General features: G+C 40.1%; 2 protein-coding genes across 4 annotated transcripts in view; one reads left to right on the plus strand and one right to left on the minus strand.

The window, feature by feature from the left end:
- On the plus strand, positions 1-19,044 carry lpcat4 (lysophosphatidylcholine acyltransferase 4). Its single transcript, XM_034676165.1, has 13 exons — positions 1-489; positions 4,558-4,921; positions 6,526-6,638; positions 8,609-8,669; positions 8,867-8,925; positions 10,717-10,751; positions 13,158-13,212; positions 13,408-13,490; positions 15,046-15,171; positions 15,296-15,452; positions 16,454-16,546; positions 16,649-16,784; positions 18,417-19,044. The coding sequence occupies exons 1-13, from the start codon at positions 412-414 to the stop codon at positions 18,584-18,586; spliced, it is 1,530 nt and encodes a 509-aa protein (XP_034532056.1). The 5' UTR covers positions 1-411; the 3' UTR covers positions 18,587-19,044.
- The window catches only part of LOC117807104, a 10,175-nt gene continuing 5,880 nt past the window's right edge, over positions 18,928-23,222 (minus strand). For 2 of the 3 annotated variants that reach the window (XM_034676162.1, XM_034676163.1), the window contains exon 9: positions 18,928-23,204. In XM_034676162.1, the coding sequence (XP_034532053.1) occupies positions 19,017-23,204 (4,188 nt within the window). In that variant the 3' untranslated portion in view covers positions 18,928-19,016. The remainder of the gene's footprint in view (positions 23,205-23,222) is intronic. The other variant, XM_034676164.1, reaches the window with a different exon arrangement.

The raw sequence follows: 23,222 nt of genomic DNA on the forward strand, positions 1-23,222 counted from the left end.
GTTTCAGGGACCGGTTTTACTTGCCAGACAGACCCGCCTCTGAGTGACTGTGGGCCGGGCTGTCAGAGGGAGAAAGGGGCGGGACAGGTGAGGATAGAGAGGACAAGGAAAGGATGAGGGACTTTTAAAGCCATGTGGAGGGCAGAGGAGTGAGTATTTACAGAGTTGTCGTCGTCGAAAAGAAGGAAGGAAGGAATTAACCCTTTTTGTTCTTCACTAAGTGAACAGTCGTTTTTTAAAACCTTCAATTTCACGGTTCGTCCTTTAAAGTGTGTCACTGTCAACACGGGGTCTTATATCACCTTCTTTGTGTCGCTTTAACAAAACAGAGGAGGTACTTATTTGCGACTTTTTGCGACTTTTTGATACATTTGTGGTTAAACTGAACTGGTTTGGTTTGGTTTGGTCACCATGGAGAAGCTGGACTGTCACTGTGAGGCTCATCCGTTCCATCATGAGGTGAAGCTGACCCGGGCTCTCAGGATCAGGGTAATGTGCATTTAAAGACACCATGTTTACATTTATATTCAACGCTACCACTTATATGTGCAAACGTTTGGATTTAAAATTCACTAAATGTATAAGGGCTGTGTTTCTACTCAGGCCAGACTCCAAACTTCAACACCTGAAAGTAATGAGGCAATCATTTCACTCAACTTTATTTATAAAGCACCTCTCATACTATAAACATGCAGCCCAAAGTGCTTCACAGAATAACAGAGAGGTAGAAAACAACAGCAATGGTAAAATTAAAAAATAAAATACTTAAAACTAAAATAAAATCAATACAGTAAAATTAAAGAAAATTGACCAATAAGGTAGTGTTAACAAGATCAGATAAATACAAGAAATAAATAGATAAATAAATAATTAGATAAAATAAATAAATGTTAAAGCAATAATTAAAATAATAAAACAATACATAAGATAAATACATGTTAAAGCAATAATTTAAATAATAGATAAGATAAAAAAATGTTAAAGCAATAATTAAAATAATAAAATAATAGATGAGATAAATAAATGTTAAAGCAATAAGTAAAATAATAAAATAATAGATGAGATAAATAAATGTTAAAGCAATAATTAAAATAATATATAAGATAAATAAATGTTAAAGCAATAATTAAAATAATAAAATAATAGATGAGATAAATAAATGTTAAAGCAATAATTAAAATAATATATAAGATAAATAAATGTTAAAGCAATAATTAAAATAATATATAAGATAAATAAATGTTAAAGCAATAATTAAAATAATAAAATAATAGATGAGATAAATAAATGTTAAAGCAATAATTAAAATAATAAAATAATAGATGAGATAAATAAATGTTAAAGCAATAATTAGAATAATAAAATAATAGATGAGATAAATAAATGTTAAAGCAATAAGTAAAATAATAGAATAATAGATGAGATAAATAAATGTTAAAGCAATAAGTAAAATAATAAGATAAATAAATGTTTAATCAATAATTAAAATAATAAAATAATATATTAGATAAATAAATGTTAATGCAATAATTAAAATAATAAAATAATAGATGAGATAAATAAATGTTAAAGAAATAATTAAAATAATAAAATAATAATTCAGTCCAGGGCTAAAAAATAAATTACTCCACATTAAAAGCTAGATTAAAAAAGTAAGTCTAAATTTACTTTTAAAAACATCCAGAAGGCTCGTTGCTTTAATGTCCAGAAACAGAGAGTTCAATAGTCTGGGGGCGTAAAAACAGAAAGCTCTCTCTCTTTGAATGAGACACACGAGGAACATTTAAAAGGGAAGCATTGAAGGACCTCAGTGATCGGGTTGGAACATAAAATGACAGGAGATCTGTAGCAAGGCTGTTAAGACCTTTAAAAACAATTAAAATAACTTTGAAATCAATTCTAAAAGAAACAGGGAGCCAGTGCAGAGTTTTAAGAAGTTTCTTTTTTCGTGTTAAAACTCTGGCAGCAGCGATTTGAACAAGCTGCCGTTTCTTGAGAGACTTTTTGGGCCAACCCGTAAAAAAGGGAAGAACACAATCACAACAAGACGACACTCACACTACATGTCTTAGGTTAAAAGTTCTCTTTCATATCTCTGAAAAACCTCCCTATAAAAGAACAAAGAGTCATTCACACTCCTCTTTCTAGCTTTAGTGACTTTAAGCAAAACAGACCTGTCATAAAAGTGCACAGGCAGGCATGACACACCACAACAACATACCGGAGGATTACGTAACACCGTGACAGACACCAAAGTAGGGCAGGGCGTCCTGTCTGAAGTTAGAGTGTTGTGATGATAGAGCACTTTTTCCTCACATTGATTAGAGGAAGAATGTGTTGCAAAGTTGCATCTTTTAGACTAGACGTCAAATTGACCTGTGTTCCCCTATGTCTGACTCAAACCCCGGCACATGACGCAACCCTTCCTCTACATTCACCAAAAACATCATATGATGAATGTAAATACGATCAAATAACGGTCACCTTGGGTCATCTTTAGGTCCACTGAGGACATTTTTTTTCTATTCAGGACAAAAAGTTGAATTCCTGCAGCCTGTTGCACCAGCTGTGTAAAGTCCACACTAAACCATACGTTGAAACCAAGCGGCAACCTCCGGTCTAAAAATATGAGTCCAATGCGGAAGTGCTAAAAACTGCAGTTTTGAGGATCAGCTTGAGGCTGGCTCCGGAAATACCAGAAACCACATACACATCAATTCAAAAAAGACGATCTTTACAGCAGAAATAAACATGTTTACAACCTGCTTCAAAAAACAAGTGTAGTCTGGTTAGCTCATTTCTCAATCGGGGGGTGAATTTTTTTCTAACACTGCAATTTTGAAGATATTAAGATTACGAGTCTTCCAATTAGAGGCACAGCTGACTTGATGGACAGGCGGGAACACTGTTGGCTAGGAGGCTCAAAGCCCGCCTCTTTACGTCACAATCGCTCGACAGCAGCAATATGACTGCCGCCACCGATTGGCCTCAAAACAGCGCTTCAGAAACAGATGGGTGACGTCACGGATACTGCGTCCATATTTTACACAGTCTGTGGGCCAAACTGACCAAAAGATTGTCGCAGATATGACGTTTACACTTCCAGCAGCCAATCAGAGGACAGCACCAATTTTGATGTAGGGGTTGTTACATTTGTTATCTTTAGTGCCTAATCGTCTCGTAACTGACCAACAGCTTAAACGAACTTCCGCAAACTGCCGCTACTGTCGCAGAAAAATAACAGAAGGTATATCAATCTTGATAAAGTGTCATAGTAAGGTGATAACTATAGACTCTATGGTGTCTGTAATAACCATAGACTGTATATATAATGGACAGCGTCACGGTTTTGAAGCCAAAATATCCCGTTCCAGAACGCTGCCATCTTGTACATTTTCTGCAGCCAGAGTCTGCGCAGTAGGAAATTTGTGTCTCTACGGTAACAAGCTCCGCCCTACAGCGTAGCGTCCCGAAGTCTTAAGGCTGATTTATACTTCTGCGTCGAATCGACGGCGTAACCTACGCCGTAGGTCCGCGTAGCTCCCGTACCTACGCAGAGGCCTACGCACGTAGCTGACGTGCACCTCCTCCAAAATGTAACTACGCGTAGAGCCGACGCGGACCGCAAGCTCTGTGATTGGTCCGCTCGACGGCTTTGTCTTTCCCGCATTCACAGCACTTCCGGGATCCCGGACATCGGCCACACATCGGCCGTGTATTTCATCTCCTCCTCTCTATTCTTCATGTAATCATGTCTGTATGATAAACAGCAACATGTATCAGCTGTAGATTAACATAACACGCTCTGAATCGATGTGGAAAAGTAAACAGAGATCGTAGCGGGACCGGAAGCAGGCGACCGGCTATCAGAGAGACCACACTGCCCTCAGGCGTTTCGGCGGAGAATTGCTGCGCGACACAGACACACCGACGCAGAAGTATGAGGGGCTCATGTCCGCGTCAGCCCCTGCTGCGTAGGGCGACGCAGAAGTATAAATCAGCCTTTACAGAGTTTCTCTTTACGGCAGCTTGTCAATCAAAGTAAACCCGGATGTAAAACCCTGTTTTTTAACCTCTAATAACTAATGAAAATAAGCTTTTCAGAAAAAAGAGGCCTTGAACACAAAACAGTCGAATAATAACGACATATCACCACAGCATACGGATGAGAGGAACATTCGTACGACGTGTGTTTATTTTTTAAAGTTTGACCGCAGCCTCCTTCAAATGAATGGGGGGGGATGGAGTTTTTGACCTATACTGCAGCCAGCCACTAGGGGGAGCAGTTTTTGTGGCAGCCTCACTTCGAGCCGAGCGAGATGACGTCCATTTTATATACAGTCTATGGTTGTAACTAGTTAGTTTGTAATGTAAGTTGTGTCAGAGTTTGGTCTCACCACAGGGACGTAAGGTTCATCTTAAGTAGACCGTAGGCTAGGTTTGAACTCACGCACAGCTGGTGCAACAGGCTGCAGGACTCAAATGTGAATAATTTCTCACAACACATAAAACTGACTTATCAAATTGATGTTGAATTATTTTTTTTCTGATTTCTAGGGCATCATCCTGGGCAGCGTCCTCTTCCCTATCCGCGTCTCCCTCGCCGCCGTCTGTTTCCTCATCATGTGGCCCGTATCTCGTCTACGATTGGCGGGCCTGTCCGAGGAGGAGCGTTCCCGTCCCGTGGAGGGCTGGCGTCGCTGGTTAATCCACCCCATCGTCTTGTACCTGAGCCGAGCCTCCTTCCTCGCCCTGGGCTTCCCTTGGGTGACGATCAAAGGTCGCAGGGCGGATTTGAAGGAGGCGCCGGTGCTGGTGGTGGCGCCACACAGCACCTTCCTGGACATGATGGTTCTGTGTCAGACGGAGCTGGCGACAGTGGTATCACGGTCGGAGAACTGCAGTCTGCCGGTCATCGGAGGTGAGAGACGGGATCAGATAGTTACAGATTCAGAGGATCCTTCTGTTGGGCTGACATTAAACTTCCTGTAGGGAGTTTTTAGCTTGTTATGGAACAGACTGTAATTAATACTGATGCTGCTCTATGAGCTTACAAATCAAACAAGACCATCAGCAACGAGAACATTTCTATATATGGTCAGTTCTGATGCCTACAACCACAGTCACCAGGTTGGTGCCAGTCAAATCCAGTCACAGCTGACTGAAGTTACAGACTTTATTTACATATTCCACAGTAATGATCCACACAGTGATAGTTTTGACTGCAGACATTTTTTATTTTTTCATTTCACAAGTTATACTCTTGGGCATTTTCACCTTTTAATGGATAGGACAGCTGGAGAGAGACAGGAGAGTGGGGGAGTGGAGAGAGGGGGAGGACATGCAGTAAATGATCAAGGATGGAATCGAACCTGCGACCTCTGCGACGAGGACTATAGCCTCTGTACTAAGCGGCAACCTCCTGCCGGGAGAATTGAAGCCAATGCGGAAGTGTTAAAAACTGCAGTTCATCAAGTGTCCACTTGAGGCCTGCTCCGGAAGTACCGGAAACCACACACACACTAATTCAAAAAAGACGATCTTTACAGCAGAAATAAACATTTTTACAGCCTGGTACAAAAGACAAGTGTGGTCTGGATAGCTCATTTCTTGATCGGCTCACAAAGATATTTAGATTACGAGTTTTCCATTATGAGGCACAGCTGACTTGATTGACAGGCGGGAACACTGTAGCTGTTGGCTAGGAGGCTCAAAGCCTGCCTCTTTACGTCACAATCGCTCAACAGCAAAAATAGAAGTCTTGCATATCTGATCCGTAGAGCGTTCCGAGTCCGACCTGCCAGATCAGAGACGCAGCAGGAACGCAATGGAGCGGATCCAGTGGAAGTTAACACATTGACTAGAATAGAAATCAGATCCGGTGCTGTGATGGATCGGAGACAGACCGGACACGGATCCGTTATACCGCTAGGCCAATGGCACCGCAACAATTAAAGATTAGCAAAGAGATGAGAGATAAGACTTTGGCCTCAGGGGGCTCCAAAATTGACACAACACAAAAGTTCCTCACTGGAGCTTTAAAATCAAAGAAGAAATACGATTGATTTCCTGTTAGGTAGAGTTTGATTGTGATAAAACAGACTTAAAAATCTTCTTTGAGAAATAAATAATATACCTAGACTAGAGAGAAGAGGAAAGGTTGAAAGGAAAAGTTGAGAGAAAGCCTCCAAAACTCCAGCCTGGCAGGAGTCTAAAGTCCTTTTTTCACCTCGGCCTTGTACATGACTTTGCAACTTTCATGACGCCTTGATGAGAGAATGTTTGTTTGTTCTGAATCATCTTGGAAATCTTTTTTTTGGCACTCTGGTTTTCCTCCACTACACTACAGAATCAAATTACTAGAAGTAATGATAAGAGTAGAAGGATAAAGGAAATGAGAGTGTGTCAAAGGTAAAGAAGTGACTCACTGTCCTGTCTTTTCCCTCTTGACTCTCTCTCTCTCTCTCTTGGTTCTGATTTTATTCTTCTTCCATCATTCATTTCTCTGTGTTTGTTTTTTTGTAGCTCTGCTGGAGTTCAACCAGTCCGTGCTCGTGAGCAGAAATGACCCGGAGTCCAGGAAGAAAGCGGTCGCCGAGCTCACAGAGAGGCTGACCTCTGACGGATACTGGCCTCAGGTGAGACGCCGTACAACTCGTCACTTAAGGCGATAAACAATCTGCTACCATCATGGCTGATGTCATGTTTACAAATCTCTAAATCCTTTCCAAATAACAGTTGAGAAAAGGTAAACACCCTTGGATTATAGGAATGGTTTTCCTGCTTGTGTTGACTTCATGAAAATCTGATTAAGATGAGATAAAGTCTTTGAAATGGCAGAAAGGAGAGACACTTTTAATGTTTTTCAAACTATGTTGAAGGGTACAAAGTCCTCACCTTAGACCTAATCTCTTATGTGACAGTATTTCTGCACAACACTTGTTCCCTAAAGACCATTCTTTCTTTCTGAGCTGTGAGCAAAAATGTTTAAAAAAGTTAACATAGTGCACAATTTCATTCAACAGTTACACACTCTGCAGAGAAACACTGCTTTAACATCCCTCCTTAAATACACTGACTATAGAGGTACCTCTCTGCTGTAGAGTTGCCTTCTAATACAGTGGTTTGGTCAGTGCAGCTCATCTGTAGTGATGTCATTTGATCACTTGATCATGGTGGTTTGACGTTTCTACACTCATCTCATCTGCGGCTGTAAAAAGAGGAATAGGGGGAAAGCTTGAGATGCATTTTTTTGTGAGAAGTTAATTTGATATTTATATGTATATATAAATCAAATTATACATTATATATATTTTTTGATATATACATATTACAAAATAATCGTATATTGTATATATTTTGTGTATATGTATTTATATATATATATATATATATATAATAAACATTGTTTTAACATATTTTTAAAAAATCCTATATATATATTGTATTTTGTGTAGGAAAAAAATTATATTATTTATTTTTATATATATTTTTAATAAATCGTATGTATATATATGTATGTATTTTGAGTCTATATATATTTATATATATATAATATACATATTTTTTTGAAAACATTGTATATATATATATTATATATTTTGTGTATATATTTATTGATATATATGATATACATATATTTTTAGATATCTTTTAAAAAATCCTATTTATATATTCTGTGTATATATATTAAATATACATATTCTTTATATATTTTTTAAAAATGGTATATAATAGTAAAAATATGTATATTGTGTGTATATATATTTATTTATATATTATACATATTTTTTATATATTTAGAAAAAATCTTATATATATTATATGTATTTTTTGCGGGTGTATATATATATATATGTATTACATAAATATTTTTTACATAATAAAAAAATCATATATATATATTTAATTTTCAAATAACTCCTAAAGTGTTTTTTGGGGCATGTTTGCCTTTATTGGAAAGTTAATCTGGAGAGGGACAGGAAATGTGTAGAGTAGAGAGGGGGGGGGAGACATGCAGCAAACTGTAGAGCACTGCGAGGCGAACCTGCGACCTCTGTGATAAGGACTATAGCCTCTGAACATGAGGGCGTACGCTTAGACCGTGAGGCCAATGCCACCCCTAATCTGATATTTTGTAGAATTGGGTCAACAGAGCCTGAATTGCAGAGAGAGAGAGAGGCCGTGCTAGGAGAGCTGATGTGTGTGTGAGAGGTGAGAGAACTGGATCACTGTTAGTTAAACTGGAACATGAAATGAGGGTTATTTATTCACTGAAGAATCTATCAATCCAAATACTGAAGCACGACAGACACACTTTAACTCTTTGGGTCACACTGTGACGACTCTTGCCCTCATTCACATGCACCTGTGTGTTTGAGAGTTGGACTTGTTTACATTGTGCAGAGCTGACACTGAACAAGCCAGAGGCAGAAACCCAACAGAGACATTTTCTGAATGCAGAGAATGCACCTAAAAACCTGAACCTCTGCATGTCTCACATGGTTTGACCTGGAGAAATGTACATTTTAATTAACAGTTCCCTCATTCAGTGACAATAAATGTCTCTAATCTTGACTCCAAAACTCAAATCTACTATCTCTACCAGATGCTGATGTTCCCCGAAGGCACCACGTCTAACGGCAGCGCCCTCATTAAATTCAAGCCCGGTGAGTACGGGCATTTAACCCAGTCTGGTTTTACCTGAAGTCCCCATTTTTTTTGCATGAATCATGTAGGAATGGCCAGCATGAGAGGGAAAGGGTGTAACAGCTGGTTGTTCAGGGCGATTGTTCTCTCGTGGATGATTAACCACTTCACTGCAGGGTTAGTCTAAACTCCACTCTCTCTCGTTTCTCCTCGTCAGGTGCTTTCCTGGTCGGAGTCCCGGTCCAACCTGTTCTGTTGCGTTACCCCAACAAGCTGGTGAGTATAGCCTGGAGGAAGTGCTGCACAAAAATGACAAATGACTCTTTCAGCCTCTGGTTGTCCCATGTCCCAAAAACCATGAGTCAACTTTAAAGGTGTGGTGCAATAAGATAGAGGAACATATGTTTATAATCAAACAATTATTGGAAGGATGTCTGATTCATTTATTATATTTATCCATGCATCCTCTTTCTTTCCTGCAACAAGTCGTATAAGAGATGGTCCCATGACTTCATATTACTCTTCAATCGATCAATCAGACTTTATTTATAAAGCACTTTTCATACAATGACATTGTAACACAAAATGCTGTACATAAAAACAACTTAAAATAGAATAAATTAAAATATATATATAAAATAAACTAAAAGACCACCCCATCCTAATACCAACCCCAGCCCCGAGCCCAAACCCACCCCACAATCCTAAAGTTAAGAACACAATATATACAACAATAATAATAATAATAATAATAATAATAATAATAATAATAATAATAAAAATAATAATAATAATAATAATAATAATATTAATAATGATAAAAATAAAATAAATGAAAATAAGAAAGAAGTTGCTGAGAGGTAAAATAAGATATTAAAACTCAACATGGGAAATTAAACTCACCAAAAATAAATAAAATAATAAAACACTAAAATATTAAACCAAATAGTATAAAAAGTGACAGAAATTTCAAACAGATAATACATAAATAAAATAAAATAAAGTGATTAAAATTTGAACCAGATAATAAATTAATTAATTAATAAATAAAATAAATACAATAAATAAAATAAATAAAATAAATAAGAAGTGACTTAAATTAGAACTAGATAACAAATTAATTAATTAAACTGAATTACATTAAAAAGTGACTAAAATCTGAACTAGATAATAAATTAATAAATTAATTAATCAATTAATACAATAAAATAAGAAGTGACTAAAATTTGTACTAGATAATAAATTAATTAATTAATTAATTAAATAATCAATTAATACAATAAAATAAGAGCTGACTCAAATTTGAACTAGATTAAAAAATTAATTAATAAAATAAGGTGAAATAAAACTCTGCTAAGAATAAAATTCAGATAAAAGTGAGACTTAAAAGGTCGGTCTTGAGTTTGCTTTAAACATGTTTACACTCTGTGCAGCCCTCAGATCTTCAGGTGGGTTTTTCCACAGATGTGGGCCGTGATGATAAAAGGCTGCCTCACCAAGAGTCTTTGTTCTAACTTTTGGTACCATTAAAAGTCCACTACCTGAAGACCTGAAGGCTCTCACTGGCTCATTTAATAAAAGGAAATCTGATAAATAATAAAAAGCAAGACCATAAAGAGATTTAAAAACCAATACAATCATCTTCAAATCTCTACTTCAAGCAGATCTGCTGATACAGTGAATCGTAGTAATGGGACAGACGTCTCACTGTCCTCTCTTTATAGAAGTTGAGTAACCTGCATTGCTAACATTGGTAGCATAACTCCGCTCTGCTCTCTCAGCACAGCAGCTGCTTTGTTCTGCAGCTCGTTCACATGTATGTCAGCCTGCGCTCGCCCGTGAATGCCTCACTCTCCACCGACACGTTATCAGGCCGTCGCTGTGTTTATGGACACGCTGTAATGTTTGTGCAGGCCCCTTTATGTTTACACACTCGCTTCCTGTCAGGGTGTGTATGATGGAAAGTGAGCAAGCCATAAAAACACACACCCCTGATTGCAGTAGAGGATGATTTTTTTATTCTATGACCACTGTTTGATCTCTTTGTTTTTATGGTTCCACCTTTAGGACACTGTGCGATGGTCACACACAGGAACAACCTGGTGAGTTCCTCCTTCCTCTTTGTCTCAATGTGACGCTGAGTTTGGGTTGAATCTTGCAAAAAATCTCAACTCTTGTTGTTTTTATCCTGTAACAATATGGCCACCTACTGAACATGTTCTGATATTGAATGAAAACTGTACTGATGATGCAAAAGCTGCTTTTTCCAACAAATAACTTTAAAGAATATCTATAAGGGGCATACTTTGTGTTTAATCAGCTGAGATGTTCTGCCTTAGGGAGAGTCTGAAGCGACCATTTTCCTCGTTGATACAGACATTTAGCGTCCTACTATCCGACTAGCCTCACACAGGACTTCCACCAGATCCATGTCCGGTCTGTCTCTGATCCGCTGCGGTCCTGCTCTGTGCTCTCTCGTCCGTCAACACCCACCAGTTGCATTTTCAGAATCTAGCACTGAGCAGGACCGCCAGACAGCTGGAGTGAGGTTTTCCCGCGGTAATCACCGATTCTCCTCCTCCTCCTCCTCTCCTCATCCATGTTGTCTTTCTGGTCCTCTGAAAACCTCTGACCTGTTGACTCCAGGCCTGGCTCCGCTCATCGTGACGGTTGTTGTAGTTAAGTGAAATACGATCTGGTGATAACACAGAGTGACTTCCTGTCCCGCTCCATCTGCTCTGTTGAGATGCGTCGTGCTCCGGCATTCGGCAAAAATAGAAGTCTTGCGTATCTGATCCGTTGCGTTCCGACCGGCTGGATCAGAGACGGAGTGGATCCAGTGGAAGTTAACACATTAACTAGAATAGAAACCTATCAGATCCGGTGCCGTGACGGCTCAGAGACGGACCGGACACAGATCTGGTTGAATTTGTCCGTAAAGGTGTGACAACACTCAGAAAACAGTCAAAAGCACAATTTATTAGACACAGCTTAAAGCTAGGGTTGGTAGTCACAGAAAACTAGCATGGATTTGGATGTAGCATTTCCACAGGACTCTGTCTAACCCCTCCCTCGGAGCTCCTCCAAAACAACGCCCCCCCGCTCGCATGCACGAGCGCCGCTGATTCGCGACCATATGATCGTGACTGATTAAAAACCGGTCCTCAGCACATCGTTTGTATTTTGCACGACGTCAACTCATGTCTCACTCAGCTGTAAGAAAACACCAAAACATTATCTTAGTGAAAGTTAAAAACACAAACAAACATGAAATGTATGCACAGGAGGCGGGCAGAACGGCAGGACAGGATTTGATTGGTTTCATAATTTGGCTCCTGATGGCAGGGATTGGTTGGGGTTTTCCCAGGTTTACTCCGGCTGTAGATCGCAGCTTTTTGAAACTCTTTTTTAAGAACACATTATGTATTGATTGCCATCGGGACAGAAAGATCATTTTAACCAGTATAACAAAAAGTATATCTAAATCTGTCTACCAACCCCAGCTTTAACAAGGGATCATAAAGTCTGCAGGTAAATAAAGGCCCTGTCCCATTTCTCCACACTTAGCTGAGGGCGCTTGAACACGCACACTCTTTGGTGACATTGTGCCACGTCAAAGGAACATTTGCATACACAGTAGTGTTTAAGCACGTGTTCAGTGGTCAAGTGTGCAAGGATCTTCAAAGGCACTTGGAACACAATTGCCGACCCTCATTTCATCACGCAGTAGATTGAGAGGATAAAGTCCTGTAAGTCAATAAATGCAGCTGATTGTGCCGGTGTTAGTCGGCGCTCTGTTGGGCGCTTTCTTCAGAGGCGCCTCTAGAGATAAATGTCCAGATGTAGGCATAGAGAGCAAGATTTGCACTTTGATCAACGGGATGTTTTGCTGTTAACACGTCAACTGTCATATATGACTGTAATAAAACACTCCTACTGATTATTAGTAACTTCTTTGCATACCAAGATACAAGTAGTGACACATCCACAGCCACAATCTGATTAATGAATAAATGACATAAGATAAACCTCCTCAGTGCACGGGTACAAAGGTCATTCTTTAATCTCAAGTTGATTGGTTTGTGTTCAACTACTTGAGATGCCCCACCTCCTGCTTTCTCACAAGATACCAGGTCCTTTTGGGTTTGAAATCGCGATGTCTAGACCTCTTAAACCTCCCGCCTGGATACAAAATCCTGCCCCAGTGCCTGCAGCAGACAAAGGGTGTGATGAGCATACCTTAGGGGCATTCCTCAGGGATAAATGTTAAATCTCCCCATGTTTGTGTGTTGATCGACCTTTTCTTTGCAACGAAAATATAAAACCTTGTTGGCAGGCAGAAGCCTCTATTTCACCCTTCACCAGTCGCAGAAAACTTCCACAACAGTATCAATAACTGGAGCCTCACAGTCGCTGCTGTGAAGAACAGTTCTTGGAGATTACTATTTAAATATGTTTATTAATTTGGGATCTTTCATGACAGAATATTTCCCCCTTTCTTTAAACAGGCTTCAGGCTCTGTGGCACACAACTTCTCAGTTCTACACCAACATGACCATCGAGGTAAGACGAGTTAAACCTCTAAGATGAACCGGTGTTATCTGAATATTCTACCTTTTACCTCGACGTCACTACATGTGATGTAACAGCCTTTTTTATTACACAGAGCTCAGTTTTAAAGCACTATTCTGATCATTCTTTTCATGCATGAATATCAAACTCTCCTTAACACTGACTCTTTTTTTCATTGTGCTGCAGTTTCTGCCGGTTTACACACCGTCCCCAGAGGAGAAAAATAACCCCACCCTGTACGCCGACAACGTTCAGAAACTCATGGCCAAGTGAGTAGCAGCATAGTCCACATACCAAGTGACTGTAAACTCTAAGCAGAGTGAACGTGGTTTAGTTGAGCTGCAGACTTCTCAGTTGTTCTGGTTCCTTAAATCTGAAACTTTTGAAACATGTCACGCTCTTGTAGTCCAGAAAGAAACGGGAAACATTGAGGAGGTTCTTGAGGAAAAGGAGGAAGAGATTCAGTTCTCCACAGCTGCCACTAGATGGTGATAGAGAGCTATTATTATTATTTTATATTCATTTAAAAACTAAAGGAAGCATAAAACTCTGCAGATGTTTTCATTTACTGTTATAAAGTGTTACAGATTTTTGTATATGATTATTTATACAGTGTTATTGGTTCATTCAGACTCGATTAGATAAACACTACCAGTCAAAAGTTTGGACACACCTTCTCATTCAATGTTTTTCATTTATTTTGATTATTTTCAACATTGTAGATTAATACTGAAGACATCAAAACTATGAAATAATCTGGTTTTGCCATAATCTGGATTACAACAGTAGTCAAATAGGGATATCCATTGTGTACTAACCCTACCTCTGAACAACACAACTGATGGTCTCAAACTCATTAAGAAGGCAAGTCATTCTACAAATGAACTCTAGACAAGGCTCATGTTAATTAGAAACTATTCCAGGAGACCACTTCATGAAGCAGACTGAGAGAATACCAAGAGTGTGCAAAGCTGTCATGAAGGAAAAAGGGGGCTACTTTACAGAATCTAAAATATAAAACATATTCTGCTTTGTTTAACACTTTTTCAGTTCATTCAATAATTCCATACACGTTCTTTCATAGTTCTGATGTCTTCAGTATTAATATAGAGTGTTTACAATAATTAGAATAAATACAAACCCTTGAATGAGAAGGTGTCTCCAAACTTTATTGATCGGGGGGCACTCTTCTTGTTCCAGCAAGTTACATGTACTTACTTAGTTAAAAATGTAATGGTATTAATACTAATAAAGGTAAAAATAAAATAAGATAAAATAAGATATAGCAAATCAGAATCAGAATCAGAAATACTTTATTCTTCCCAGGGGTGGAAATTCAGTCATTACAATTGATCTTTTTCTCTTCTTCTTGTCATGGCTTTTTTATTTGCTGTCAATAGTATACTAAGTAATTTTTTGTCATTAATAATCCAATTTTCAACATTATATCGCCCAAATACAGAGTTTCGCAATCAAAATAAATCTTTACACCAAACTGACTTTCACTTTTATAACAAGTTTGATTTATTCTTGGCACATCAACTCTTATTCTAAAAAAAGGCATGACGTCCTGACACCTAATCTTTTATTCTCTCCTGAAAACAACACATTTGTTCTTTGACAGGTTCAACTTCCACTCTTCTTTATGTGAAATTAATCCAAACTGCACAAATGTACCTGCTTCATACACATATGGAACTTACCGTCAGGGTTAAAAGCTTAAGACAATAATGTCACAATAAAGCAAAATGAAAAAGAGGTTATGAAACTGCAGAGGCTTCACATCGTGTGTAATTTCTTCTTTCCCTCCTCCGCTGTGTTCAGGGCCCTGGGCATCCCCTCCACAAACTACCTGATGGAAGGCGGTGTTCCTGTCAGCAAACTGGGCGGTCTCTCTCTCGCGCTGGAGTCTCCTGCCCGTGAAACCGTCTCACTGCTACACAAACACGGGTAAGAGAGAGAGGGAGAGAGGGAGAGAGGGAGAGAGGGAGAGAGAGAGAGAACACTACCCGACTTCACTTCCTTTCTTTCCACTACTCTTCTTTTCCTAACTGTCTTTGTGTCTCTGTGTCAGCCTGGGAGCACAAGAAGTGGAAGCAGCGCTGGAGAGGATGATGGACAGGTGTAAGACAGAACCTCAGGGGTCAAAGGTCAGCGCAGAGGAGCTGGGCTCTATCCTGGAGCTGGAGGACAAACGGACAGCTGTCGAAATCTGTGGATTCTACTCCAAGGTAGGAGGTCGTTTTCTTTATTTGCTAAGATCAGCTGCTTGAGATCAACATTCGTCCATGATGTTTACGTCTCTGTTTTTGTAAATAGCGTAGAGCTACAACAAAATGTTACATGTTTAGTGTATCTGGAAACCAAAGTGCTTAAAGGTTCTATTTCTGAGGACAAGGTCCAAAGAATGGATCACATTTCTACCAGAGACAGTTTTCTGTTGTTCTAAGAATGTTCTGAAGCAGCAAATTCCCCAGCTGTTTAAACAAACATTTAAAATGTGACCAATCAAAGGGTCTAAAGTTCCTCTAAACACAGGATCACAGAGTCTGCAGGTAAACATTATCTCAAGACTCTTTCCAAACAGAGCAGGTCTACACCGTACTCTGTTCTATTATTAACAAAGACCCAACATCAAGACCGGATAAGATCCAGTCCCATCTTACAGACAGGACTCAGTCTGATCTCATCTTAATCCACCATGAGCAGAGCACTTTGCAGCATTTAGCAAGTTACAGTGGCAAGGACAAACTTCCTTTAACAGGCAGAAACCTCCAGCAGGACTAGACTCATGTTAGACACACATCTGCTGAGACCGTGTTGGAGAGAGGGACAGAGGGAGATGGAGAGAGAGAGAGAGAGAGTGATGAGCCACATAGTAGTCATAGTTACAGAGTAAGATTTTGATGAGGATGCTTCAAAGAATCTTGTCTAAGTCATCCTCTTAGTAATTTGACATCAAAGACGTCTGTTATCAAACATTGTTGTGTTTATTCAGAGTGACCTTTTATCACCTGGTGAATCATCAGATGTGTGATTTGTTTTAAAGTTAAAAATCAAGCCTTTTCATCAGGTTTTTAAAACGATGGAGAACTTCAGAAGAATTAAAGATTCAAAATGTACAGATTACTTTGAAGCCAATATGTGTTTTAGAGGAGAAGAACAAATGTCTTAAATATTTCGCTTTTGGACTGTTTCATCTTCTCCTTTATGTCTGTTTTTCTGTGTACAGGATAAAACAGCGGACCTCAGACAGATCTACTTTAGTATCTCCGCTCTGTCAGGATTTCTCAGCTTCAAGTCCGTCCTTCACACGGCGTTCACTGTGAGTCTCATCTTTTTCTCAGACTTGAAATCAAGAACACATCTTCATAGGATACGGTGCTTTCCTTCCTTCCTTTCTTAAGTCATTTTCTTTGTTCTGCAGCTGTTCGACAAAGAGAACAAGGGCAGTCTGAGTGCAGAGGAGCTGTCCGACCTCATGGGGGCGCTGCTGGGTCTCCATCAAAATAACACTGCTAAACTTTACACTGAGGCCTCCAGTCAGGGTCAGCTTACTGAGGGTAAGTGTCTTTAAGCAACTTGTGTGTAGTGTATTTATTAAGCTATTTTAGAGTGCAAACTGTTACTGGGACTGTTGGAGAAGGAACGATGGAAAACTGATGGTTTTGTTAAGTTGCAGGACTTCGATCCACCATAGATCATTGTCAATCAAAAGCTCAGACTTGTAGCTTATACAATCGTGTGAAAGTAACCTGTTCAAGATGGGACTGGAATGCCTCACTGTAAATTTAAACGGTGAGGGGTAAAGTTCTTCCAACCTCGGGGGTATGTTTGGAGGCAAAACAGCATCACTGTCAATATTGGAGCTGGCGTTCTACAGTGTTTACATGTCATGCCTCTCATGCCCCTGCAGCGCCATTCAGTCAATGTAAAATATCACACACTGGGACACTAAGTTATAATGTTGTGTGATTTGTTGTAACAGTGTGACGCGAAACTCAAAGTAGAAAACTAGAATTAGACAAACGTTAATATAATGAAGAGACAACAGTCCGACTTTCTGTGATTTAGTTGAAACAATTAAACTAGTATTGATTAATTAATTGTTAAGAATGTCAACAAGTTTTTTGTTTCGATTTTCTATCACGTTGAACAAACATCATGTGGTCTCATTTTTGGTTCAGCTTTCAGCTATCAGGGAGGTGCTTGAGTTTAAAGCATGTTTCGATGTGAATCAGCTGACTGAAGGTGTTGCGCTCAGTGGTGACATTCAGCCATAGACTGTATAAATAATGGACGTAGTATCCGTGACGTCACCCATCTGTTTCTGAAGCCAGTTGGCGGCGGCATCCATATTGGAAAACGCTGAACATAACTGCTGTCGAGTGAGTGTGACATAAAGAGGCAGGCTTTGAGTCTCATCGCCAACAGCTACAGTGTTCCCACCTGTCAATCAAGTCAGCTGTGCCTCTCGTAATCTCATATGAAAAAATCCCCCCTCCCCTGTACAGTGTGTGCCGATCGAGAAATTAGCTATCCAGACTACACTCGTCTTTTGTCCCAGGTTGTAAACATGTTTATTTCTGCTGTAAAGATCGGCTTTTTTGAATTGGTGTGTATGTGGTTTCCGGTACTTCCGGAGCCAGCCTGAAGTGGACCCTCGATGAACTGCAGTTTTTAACACTTCTGCATTGGCTTCAGTTTTCTCCACCACCGGACTGATTATGACCCGGCTGTGCTCCCAACTGACACCTGACCATAAACACGTGCTTATTTTTCTCAATAAGAACGAGTAGACAGGAAACTGGACACCTTGAGTCTGAAACATGTTTCTGTTCAGTTCTCTTGTTGCAGTAAATCCACATGTTGTAGTCTAAGCCTTCACTTTATATGACTGTATATCCACAGAGATTATGAGCCTGCTCCACATGTTGATATTCAGCGTGTTTAACATTATTTACACCTCAATATGATCCGTAGCTATTCAACACTGTCAGTCATATACATTGTGTCAGTAAGGGGAATTTGATTTTGGGGAAATGGTCAAATTTTTTAAATTATTAATCGATAATTGTTGATGTTTCCAAAGATCGATCACGGAGGATACTTAAAATTAACATCCCTAGTTGAAACATAAAACTGTCTGGGTGAAAATCTCACATTGTCGTCTTACATTTGCCTCGTTTCTACAGAACATCTGCTGAAAACTCTCACAACCCACCCGATTTACCAGAGAATGGTGATAGAATACTTCCTGCCCAAGGAGCCGAGCTATCGCGTGGCCAATGAGAAGGCTGTGAACAACAACGGAAACATGCATAACAGCAACAGATCCGAGGACTACAACAAAAAGATTGAATGAAGACCGAATGCTCGGTGACGAGACGTGTGTGTTTTTAATGTGTGTGTCGGGATGTGTTCTTAAGCTGTATTAATGTAGGATTTTATTGACAAGAAACAGAAAAACAAAGAGAGGTTTGAATTATGACTACAGTTTCTCTCTGATGTCGATGTATGAGAAAAAGTTTTTGATCATATTTCATGTCTTGAACTTCAGTAACTCTAGAAAAACACTGTTCCATATGCTGTTAAAACCTTTTTTATACCATTTAAACCTTGAAATGTGTTATTTATAAAAAATGCCTACGTGGATATTGTATGTTTTTAAACGGGACAATGGTCTGTGCAAAAAGAAACGTGTAGCTCTGTAAATCAAGACATTTATTTTATTGACATTTTCTTACACGTGTTCATATTTTTGTATTTAACAATGAATTAAACTGTGAATTGTTTTAAAGACAGTTTGCCGTGTTCAACACATTTGCATGTTCAAAATGTCTCTCATTGTGCTCCTCGGATCTCTCCTTTTGTTCTCTTTGCTTTTGTTCACGGTAATTATCAATCTTCCGCCCACTTCTCAGTGTTATTCCTCCTTTTCCTGACTTCTTATTTGGCTGATGTTTGCGCGCCTTTGTTTTGAAAGACACAAAGTCTTTGTACTTTGAGGGTAACTTATCAGAAAGGCCTTGTTGTTGCATGGAAGGAAAGCGTGGGTTGCTGTTTCCCTCACAGCTTGATCTGGTTTTCATTCCACAGCATTTTTCATCTTTGACAGTTTCTTCTGGAGAATAACAACCGATCTTTTTGTCACAAGTGTTTATATTGCATTTTGTTGAGGTCGGCTTTGGTTTACAGGCAGATGTGTCTCCTGATCCCTCAGTTCTGCTCTTCCATCTTCCCCTTTTCATCGGACTCAATCTGATCGTGTCCGTTTTGGTCTCAGTCTCTTCGGAAGCCCCAAGTTCCTGTTGGCATCTTTTTATTGGACTGAATTCATAAGTCATTCGTCTTGTACCTCCTCCTCCCTTCATTCTTTCATCGCCACCTTTCAAACCTGCTGTCTGGTCTGATGTTGGATCGCAGATATTTTGTCCATGCACCACCTCAGGTGCCTTGTTCTCTTGAGTCTTGGTAGTTCCTGATCTCAAGCTGTAAAAGTCAGGAGTTTTGGTCCCTGCACCTTCACTTTGACTTGATGCAACAGGTTTGCTTTGTTGCCAGGTTCCCAAACGCACTACAGGGGTTATATTTGGGGGTTTCTTGCCGGGTTTCACAGAAATGGGATCATTTGTCTTGTCAGATGGTTTGTCTTCCAGTGGTTCTTCACTTGCAGTATTTGTTTGGACTCTTGGGCACCTCAGAGGAGATTCTGCTTCAGAAACTGGACTGATCTTTTGGTCATAGGTGTTTATATCACATTTTGTTGAGCTTGGGTTTGGTTTACAGGCAGATGTTTCTCCTGATCCCTCTTTGCCACTCTCAAAGTTTCCCTTGAATCTTCTCTTCTGTCTTCCTCTTTTTATCGAACTCAATCTGATCTTGTCAGTTTTGGTCTCAGTCTTTTCAGAAGCCCCAAGTTCCTTTTGGCATCTTTTTATTGGACTGAATTCATAAGTCATTCGTCTTGTACCTCCTCCTCCCTTCATTCTTTCATCGCCACCTTTCAAACCTGCTGTCTGGTCTGATGTTGGATCGCAGATATTTTGTCCATGCACCACCTCAGGTGCCTTGTTCTCTCGAGTCTTGCAAGTTCCTGATCTCAAGCTGTAAAAGTCAGGAGTTTTGGTCCCTGCACCTTCACTTTGACTTGATGCAACAGGTTTGCTTTGTTGCCAGGTTCCCAAACACACTACAGGGGTTATATTTGGGGGTTTCTTGCCGGGTTTCACAGAAATGGGATCATTTGTCTTGTCAGATGGTTTGTCTGCCAGTGGTTCTTCACTTGCAGTATTTGTTTGGACCCTTGGGCACCTCAGAGGAGATTCTGCTTCAGAAACTGGACTGATCTTTTGGTCATAGGTGTTTATATCACATTTTGTTGAGCTTGGGTTTGGTTTACAGGCAGATGTTTCTCCTGATCCCTCTTTGCCACTCTCAAAGTTTCCCTTGAATCTGCTCTTCTGTCTTCCTCTTTTTATCGAACTCAATCTGATCTTGTCAGTTTTGGTCTCAGTCTTTTCAGAAGCCCCAAGTTCCTGTTGGCATCTTTTTATTGGACTGAATTCATAAGTCATTCGTCTTGTACCTCCTCCTCCCTTCATTCTTTCATCGCCACCTTTCAAACCTGCTGTCTGGTCTGATGTTGGATCGCAGATATTTTGTCCATGCACCACCTCAGGTGCCTTGTTCTCTCGAGTCTTGCAAGTTCCTGATCTCAAGCTGTAAAAGTCATGAGTTTTGGTTCCTGCAACTTCACTTTGACTTGATGCAACAGGTTTGCTTTGTTGCCAGGTTCCCAAACGCACTACAGGGGTTATATTTGGGGGTTTCTTGCCGGGTTTCACAGAAATGGGATCATTTGTCTTGTCAGATGGTTTGTCTTCCAGTGGTTCTTCACTTGCAGTATTTGTTTGGACTCTTGGGCACCTCAGAGGAGATTCTGCTTCAGAAACTGGACTGATCTTTTTGTCACAAGTGTTTATATTGCATTTTGTTGAGGTATGGTTTGGTTTACAGGCAGGTGTTTCTCCTGGTCCCTCTTTGCCACTCTCAAAGTTTCCCTCGAATCTGCTCTTCCATCTTCCCCTTTTCATTGGACTAAATCTGATCTTGTCCGTTTTGGTCTCGATCTCTTTGGAAGCCCCAAGTTCCTGTTGGCATCTTTTTATTGGACTGAATTCATAAGTCATTCGTCTTGTACCTCCTCCTCCCTTCATTCTTTCATTGCTTTGTTGCCAAGTCCCCAAACACACAACAGAGGTTAAGTTTGGGCTTTCCATGCAGGTTTTCACAGAAGTGGGATCATTTGTCTTGTTGGATTGTTCGTCCTCCAGGGGTTCTTCACTTTGAGTATTTTTTTTAACTCTTGGGCACCTCAGAGGACATACTGGACTGCAGTTTTTAGAAACCTTGTTTTTGTTGTTGGACTTAGCATTTTCATCCTTCTTCTGACTGTCCTTTCTGTCTCTCTTGCCTTTGTTTCTTTTTATCTGGCTTTTAACTATCAGAGTCTTTGGTTCAGTTGCATCTTCCTGTTTTTGGTCGTCAGGCATCTCTCTCATGGGTGAGGACTTGACCTTGCTCTTCTCTATCTCTAACTGTATGAATTGTGGGTAATTGTCCTTGCACTGGAGCCTTTGTTCCGTCTTGACTTGCTTTATCTCCTCTGTGATATTTTGACGATGTACCTTCTTGTTCATTTCTGTAAGTTGCTTGGTTGTTCTAGCTGTTTTTGTTGCCATGTTCTGCTCTTCGAACTCGCCCAAATCTCTTTGCCTTTTCATAAAAGACTCTGTCTTCTGTTCTCCATCCTTCTCAGGGCTGAATTTTGGCGTTGGGGTAATGCTCTGCCTAATTTGTCCACCCATTCCTGCTTCACCTTTTCCAATAAGATCTAACAGCCTCTGACTGCGTCTGATGTTTGTCCTTTCCTTATTCCCCCCTTTCCCTTCCTTGAGTCTTTTTTCCTTTCGTGCTTTCAACACAGGCTGCATTCTTGCCACTGGTGTTCCAAGGCCTTTTTCGTTACAATTTATCCAAAATGTACTTGACTTTCCTGCGCTTAATGCCATGCCAGAGGATGCAAACTCTTGAGAAACCTTCAGATCTTTTGGGGTCACTAATGTCTGATTTCCTGGCTTTGAGTCTGATGAATTGGCACCAACTTTGGGATCACGGGGCTCTGCATTGGAATCGGCAACAGAAGACAAATTTGCTTGCACAAGGACCGACTCAAGAGAAGACAGGTTTGGGTTAAGGGTTTTGGGACTACATTGTTCAAGAGGTGTCTTAAACGGAGATGGTGTTTGATCGAGTGCTTTCAGAGCTTGGACAATCAAAGTTTGAGGGCTTGCAGATTGTGATGGCTCAGTGTTAGATACATCAGCTCCTGAATTTGGCATAGGATCCTTGTTGGCAATGGTATGGAGATCCCCATTAGGCTCTGAAACCCTGGAGGTCGAGGGGAACTCGAAAAAGGTTGAAGGATCCCCAACTGGAGGTCCTTCCTGAAGCTTTTGGGTCGTCCAATCCAGCTCTGTATCTTCCAGGTGCAAAAGGAAAGCAGAGGTTGCTTCTGACAAATCCCTGGAGGGAGAATCGGGGGCAGGTGCATTTGAACTCTTTTCCTGAAGTTCAGGAATGAGGCTGGTGTCTGGAGTGACGTTGGGAGGAAACTGCAGATATGAAGTGACATTATCGTCCATGAAGAGGGTGCCACAGCGACGGCAAAGGTGTGTCATCTCAAGGTACTTCACCGTTGCATTGGGCGGCAGCAGCTCCTCTTGAAGGGTTGTTTGTCCGTTGTGGTTTGGGTTTGAGTCAAACTGTGAGCTTGGAGGGCCTAAAATGGGTGATTGAGCCCTTTGGAGTGGTGCCTCATTATTTGAAGCGAGCTGCGATGTTTCTTTAGTTTCAGGAGATATCACATTGGAGTCACCAGAAGTAAGAGTAAGCAGCTGCTCCAAGATCTCCTCCAAAGGCTGAAGACGAGGAGAGAC

The sequence above is a fragment of the Notolabrus celidotus genome, chromosome 23, assembly GCF_009762535.1.
Source record: "Notolabrus celidotus isolate fNotCel1 chromosome 23, fNotCel1.pri, whole genome shotgun sequence".
Taxonomy (NCBI): Eukaryota; Metazoa; Chordata; class Actinopteri; order Labriformes; family Labridae; genus Notolabrus; species Notolabrus celidotus.